Source organism: Cyprinus carpio, chromosome B23 (genome assembly GCF_018340385.1).
Source record: "Cyprinus carpio isolate SPL01 chromosome B23, ASM1834038v1, whole genome shotgun sequence".
NCBI classification, from domain to species: Eukaryota; Metazoa; Chordata; class Actinopteri; order Cypriniformes; family Cyprinidae; genus Cyprinus; species Cyprinus carpio.
In genome coordinates this window covers 26032321-26039204 of record NC_056619.1, presented here as the reverse complement: position 1 = coordinate 26039204, position 6884 = coordinate 26032321, and the positions used below count along the sequence as shown (strand labels likewise).

The window sequence follows — 6884 nt, the reverse complement described above, 5'->3', positions numbered from 1 at the left end:
AAACGCACCAAAGGAGGAACTTCTGGCAGGAAAACAACCCACAGTATTTTTTTATTTACAATTGATACAGCCAATAATTAGAGAAACTGACACTGCTTTCTACAGCACACCGGGATATGTGCAAAATTTCCAATTTAATCCCTTTGGTGCACATCTGTACACTGAAACCGGAATGCCGGGCATTGTCATCTCCAGTATACCAAAACAAAAAAGGAGAATCCAATATTATGCTTGGTTTTTCCAGGCAATGGAGGAGACGCCCCCAACTGCTAGTAAGTGAGATGATTTCTTTAGAGCATTCTGTCCGGACTACAAACAGACTAGTTTCTTGAAGAAACAACAGAAGAGTCCGCAAACTGAGAAGCCAATAAAATGACATCTACAACAGTCACTGGTGTGCAGTCACTTTGACTTGATTCTTCCAAAGTATCTTTGAAGGGGTACTGAACACTTGGAAAGAGGAGAAACCGGAACATGAAGAAAATCTGTATTACTGCCTGGATATCCTTTGATTCTTTTTGGAGAATTACATAACCATCTTCCTTTTTTTGGAGTGGGTACTCTAAGGGGACCCTAAAATGTAATTTGCCAGTATTGCTGTGACGCTGCCAACCCCAATCTGGTGATGTCTGCTCAACATGGGATACTAACTGCCACACAGAAGAATGGTTTGGGATTGTGACAAATTCCATTCTTTGCAAAAAATAATTCATTTGTGCCATGTTCACATTTTTAGAGGGACAATCTTCCCAAGATCTACCTATGCGACCGAAGAAGCCATCTAGAGATGCATCATTTGCTGAAGAGAGGTGGGCTAAGAGATCAGAAAAAAGCAAACACAGAAAATCATGTTTTTTTTTGTTGTTGTTGTTGTTTTTTTAATGTCCCATATTATATACCTATACCAAAAACAAAAATGGACCTGACCATAAGAGACTGTTAAAAAGGTAAGTTCAGAGATGTGAAAAGGCATCTGTTTTGAGTTTGTTTTAATGTTTGAAAATTAAATTTGAATAATTTTTTTACAAGCGCCGACATTCTAACAGCATGGAATTTGCAAAATCACAATTCCACCAAAAATGATATCATCCAAGTGCAGTGACACAGACAAAGATGTGTTATAGAAATGATTCCAGAAGATGTGAGTTATATGTTGTGAAAACATACACTAAAAATGGTATGAGCTATCTATTTAAAAAAGTTTTGAGTAGTTTTAAGGCTTGATTTTTTTTCTTGACTTCTACCTGAATAAATCATGTAAAATCTTCTATATTATTAAATCTATGATGCAATGAATTTAATATTATTAGTGAAATGTGCTCATTCATTTTAAGTTGATTCTCAAAAATCTGTGATTTGGAGTAAGGCCAGTTTGTATTTGACTGTGAGTTATTTTGTACAATTAAAAGACTTGAAATAGGTAGCTTTCTTTCCCTAATTCTTTTCAGTTTAATCAGTTCCTAAATCCAAGCCACAAAACTGCTTCAGTTTCTTTAAAAAATTATAAACGTTTTATTAGTGACAATTTCTCAGTGTTTTCTATACAACACTGAAAGCACAATTTCTTTAATAGAATATGCATACTATTTTTAATCATCACCTTAATTTTTTTAATGAAAATTATAAGACCCATGATTCATTTTTTTACAGTGTATCAGTTAAAATTAGCACCTATTCTGTGTATGTTTCAGTGTCTATAGAAACATTTTTACAGGCAGCGACAGTGCAACAACTTGACCTTGGCAAAATCAGAATTACACCAAAAATGACATCAACAAAGTGCAGTGACGCAGCCAAAGATACAGGCCCTATCTAAATTAAGCAGAATGTAAACATGTGACAGTTCTCAATGTGATGCTTGTCGTTATACTTTTTTCAGCTCTGGACAAATCTAGTTTTTACTTAATGAAGCCGAGGGCCTAGATGAAGGCGCAACCAGTGAATGCGAAGTTGCTGTCCATGGTTCTGAAACAATTGTGTGAAATTGCACAATTGAACTCCTCTAATAAGTTACTAAATAATTTGCTAAACAAATAAATTACTTGAAAAATAAAGTTCTATATAATATTTGAGTGACAAGAATGTGGTCATTGTAAGAGACCTGAACTCCTGAAAGATTTAACTTATTCAGTTATATGCAAACATGACTATTATTTTACAATATTAAAAATTGTACTCTTAGATGGTGCCTTTGTGTTTTGTTAGCACCTTCATGTTGCTTTCAAGCTAATTTTTGTTGTGGATCCTGTGACTGCTGAAGCTGACCTGGAGATCCTAAGAAATGCATATCAAAAGTTTTCAAGTTAAAACACAACAAATGATTAGAAAAAGTTTGCAAAGTTGCACTTTCTTTTAGGCACTTTAGAAAACCGTGGGAACTCTTTTTAAACAGGCAGTACTTCAGAATCAGCGTGGAAAGGAAGAGTAGGTTCATCTCTCACACTGTCCAAGAGCATGCAACATGTTGTGGAGTGTCTGTCTTACAGGTATCCTTTAAATTAAAACATTAAGCTTTCAGATCTGCAATTAAAATGTATAGGATTGATTCTTGATTCTTAATGAAATTCTTAATTTTTGAGTAGCAATTCAAATGCAACAATTTAAGTAATTTTGCATTTATGCTTCTGCATAGTCATACTTTGTGGTTGTTTTTTTGTATATATATATATATATATGAGACCACCACTGGAATCAGAGGTGTTTGGTCTTGATGACCTCAAACCTGTGCAACAACTTTGAAAATGTACATGTGTAAAATTCAAGAGCTGCTGCTCAGTGGTTTGAGAAAGAGCAGCTATTGGGTTCATTAAAATATCTTCTTGTGTTCTGTTGGAAAAAGAACGTCATATAGACTTAGAACAACATGGGGCTGAGAAAAATGGACAGAATTTTAATTCTTGGGCAAACTTTCCCATTAATGAAAACTTTGTAAGTATTGAAGCATGTATGAAATGTTAGCTCCTACCTTCAATTTACCATCAAAATACATCACAGATCTAAACATCAGAAGCAGTTTTGTAAGTGAAGCAAAAACACTTTTGCCTTAAATGTCATAAATGGAATTCAAAACAAATGTAAACTGAGAACACAAGTGCAGTACCTTACAAACAGATTCCCTAAAGCAGTGGTTCCCAATCCTGGTCCTGGAGAGCCCCCAATACTGCACATTTTAGATGTCTCCCTATTCAAACACACCTGATTCAACTCATCAGCTCATTAGTGAAGACTCCAAGACCTCAAAATGTGTGTGTCAGATAAGAGAGACACCAAAAACGTGCAGTGTTGGGGGTTCTCCAGGACCAGGATTGGAAACCAGTGCCCAAAAGCATCAAGCTACCAAAAAAAAAAAAAAAAAAAAAATCTGATTATCAGATTTGATTTATTATGTGGTTTTCACCTAAACAGCAGCTTCAGTATTGAGTTATTAAGGACAATGTTTTTGTTCTGGACAATTCAGGACAGGACAGTTTTATTTAGGACTGCGGGTATTTGTACCATTTCTGAGGTATTTGTTTCTCCTCGTGGCAGTTCTTAAGCATCTTTGATTTTTACATGTTTTGTTGTTTTGGGGTCTGTCGACTACTTGTGGAGATCTTGAGCCCTGAAAGAGCCCAAATCCTGGATAAAGAGGTTGAGTGAACCTGGCCTGGACTTTGTGAAGGAGGATCATGGTATCTGAGACACTGTAGAAGGACAGCTGTCCTGCGCGGTGGTCCAGATACACCCCGATCCGGTGGGACAGGGGTACACTGATCTCCGTCTCCTCGTTGTTGTGCACTAGTGCGTATCTGAATATGGAACAGTCCAGACTCCAGGAGTGTCTGTTGTACCCAAACCCGCTGTCGTCTTCTTGCCCAGTTCTGCTGATGTCGTTGTAGGACACTGCGAGGTCAACGCCGTACTGTCCGCTCCAGACCATCTCCCAGTAGCAGCGACCCATCAGACCTTCCTTGCTCAGCACCTGGGCCCACCACTCAAAGCGGTCCGGATGTTCTGGGTACGATTGGGGTTCAATACTGCAAGCCACAGCCTTGTTCTGTTCTGTGAACCGAAGGTTCCTGTGGGCCGTGTTTGGGTCCAGACTCAAGGGAACCAGAACTGATGGGAAATGAGTAACAAGGTGAAAATACAAAACCCAAGTAAAGCCCAGCTTTACCCCAAAGTAAACCAAGACCGGTGTATGCATACTTACTTGGATCTTCAAAACTTGGTAAGTTGTCTTAGTATGTAAATTAGAATTTAATCTGAAATAAGTATTCTTTGATAAAAAAATTAAATAAAAAATACTAAGGCCAAACATCTTTAGGGTTTGCTCTGAGGTGGGATCAAATAAGCAACCCTCTGATGACAAACCCTAAGCTTTAAGACTTTAAGACTAAGCTTTAAAAACCCTTTATTAGCTGAAATACTTTGATAGCTGTCATTTGTTGATTACAAATAATGCAAACATTGTTTCAAAACTATAATAATACATTTATTCAAATAATATCTTGGTGTGTTTTCAGTTCTGGTGGTGCTTTTACCTGGAGGAAATAGATGTGATCATCAGTATGTGAAAGCTGCTCCACCTCGGACTGCTTTCTCTTCAACTTTGAGATCTCCTGTTCCAGACCTTCCAAATGTCCCTGAATCCGGTTCAACTCTGTGGTCATCTGACTTTGGACCAGCGTAATCATCTCAGTGTGGCTTCTCCGTATAAAGCTGAGCAGTTCGGTGAAGATCCTGTCACCTTCTTCCTCTGTGGCTTGAGTCAGGTTCTGTTAGTGGAAACATTTTTTTTTTCATTCATATTTTGGGTGAAGTGTTGGGTTTCTATTGTTCATGATTCATCTTGACTTTGGGAAGTCAACCAATGTTTATGCCTGTTTGTTTGGGATAGGAGAAAGTGTTCAGAAAATTATTTCAGGCACACACTTACCCTGAGTCTACCTGATGCCTTTTGGATTTCCTTCAGCTCTGTCTCTCGATCTGTAACCATCTGCTTGGACTTTTCCAGTTGCCTCTGGGAATTGGTAGACAATGACATTTAAGGCATCTGTCTTTTACATTTAGCATCGCTATTGTGACTAAGAGCTACTTCAGTATAACAAGGACACCAGCTTCACTTTAATGTGTCAACCTGTTGTGCCTGGTGACTGTTCTGGCAACTTGAAATAGTTATGTCTTCTTTTTGTTGACTCTTAATATTCGCGTCGTTGTTCAACAAAGTTTACAAAGTCTTTTTTTGAGCAATATCCAGCATAGTTATGTAAACATAATGACAATCTCTCACCAAATTACTGATTATGAACCAAACTGCAGCTGGCTGTTCTCTAAACATAATCACCCAACCAGTTAATCAACTAATTTTCAAAGATGTATTGCCAAAAATAACAAATAACGTCTCTCTTGTTGTCATTGTCTTTCCCTGATTTTAATCATCAGGTCTTTGTTTTGAAGAACCAGGTCCATAACGATAATCTCTCACCATACACCAAACTGCAATTGGCTGCTTCCAAATAAAAAAACCAAAAAAATATTAAAAAAACTTCATAATAAATTACAAAATAAAAAAAACTACTACTACTTTTCTCAAAAACTGCCCCTGCCCCACTTTTACCTGTTTCTCTGCTCGTTCTGTAGCAGCTGAGACCATGTCATGTCCTTTGTGGTTGGTGTCCAGCATGCAGAGGCAGCAGATACACTGGCGGTCAGTGCGGCAGTAAACCTCCAGGAGCTTATGATGTTGGGGGCACGTCTTTTTTTTGAGTTCTCCAGTGACGTCCACCAGTAAGTGCTTTCTCCCCACATTCAGTTCCTTGTGCAACCTGAGGTGAGTTTCACAGTAAGACGCCAAACACACCAGACATGTTTTGATAGCTTTCTCTTTCCTATCACTGCAAGAGTCACACTCCACGTCCTCCGCTTGCTCCGTCTGAAGTCCTGTCCTCTCCAGTGCCTCTGCAACACAAGCAACAGATTTGTCTGGATCTGATACAGAAGCATCAGAATCATCCAGATCTGCACTAAGAGCGTTGTATTCTTCTGGATCTGCAGCTGGAGCCTCAGATTCTTCCAGATCTGCAAATGGAGCCCTGGTTTCACTCATATCTGCAGCTGGAGCCTCAGATTCTTCCAGATCTGTCTCACATGAGGAATTCTGTTTACACCGAGGGCAGCTGTTTTCCTGCAGGTCCTGGAGGCAAACCGAGCACACACAGCGTGAGTTCTGTTCATCTGCCATTTGCATGGAGAACAAGGAGCTCGGTGTTAAAGGGACTCTACAAACAGTTTAGTTTCATTTCTTTCTTTTCCTCGTGGGTGTTTGTGGGCGGGACTCTCTTATGTGTGTGTGTGGCCACAGATAAAGAGACAGAACTGAAGCTTGCTCTTACGTGCAACCTAAACAGAGAGACCAACGGTTGTTTGCCAAGTTGCTGTTGCTTTTTGTTAAGCAAAATTATACTAAACTAACAAGCTAATGAATTCATATTCTGAGTGTACAGGAGAGACACTACCATCATGCCTCTTGTCCTTTTGAAAGGACCATTATTGTGTATTTGCACACATAACAAAAGTGACATGTACATCTTAAATTGTTGTGTTGTTTTGTTTTTGCTCTCTCACTGCATTCTCTTGCATTACGTGTGTTAGGTTAGGTTTATATATGTGGGCAGAGCCCAGGTGCAGTGCATTTGTCAAACAAAAAGTTGCAGAACTTGTCAAGAGGGACAACAAAACAGTAGGAAAAGCTTTTAAATACCTTTAATAATTTGTATGGGTCTACCCTTAATTATAAAGCCAAAGATATGAACTAAAAGATTGTCCTGAACTTATAGTTTTAGTCCCAAATTCAATCAATATATGTCTGAAAAATTCTCTGTCTGAAAATAAGCCATTTAGTT

General features: G+C 38.4%; 1 protein-coding gene and 1 long non-coding RNA gene across 4 annotated transcripts in view; one reads left to right on the top strand and one right to left on the bottom strand.

The window, feature by feature from the left end:
• The window catches only part of LOC122141859, a 35938-nt gene extending 29130 nt beyond the window's left edge, over positions 1–6808 (top strand). The window contains exons 1-3 of one of the 3 annotated variants that reach the window (XR_006158146.1): positions 4495–4759; positions 5623–5769; positions 5884–6801. This is a non-coding gene — a long non-coding RNA (uncharacterized LOC122141859). Of the gene's footprint in view, positions 1–4494; positions 4760–5622; positions 5770–5883 lie in introns of those variants that run through there. The other 2 variants (XR_006158145.1, XR_006158147.1) reach the window with 2 other exon arrangements.
• Positions 3369–6884, bottom strand: part of LOC109103946 (tripartite motif-containing protein 16-like) — a 40510-nt gene continuing 36994 nt past the window's right edge. The window contains exon 6 of the mRNA XM_042750223.1: positions 3369–4098. Coding sequence (XP_042606157.1) covers positions 3470–4098 — 629 coding nt within the window. The 3' untranslated portion in view covers positions 3369–3469. The remainder of the gene's footprint in view (positions 4099–6884) is intronic.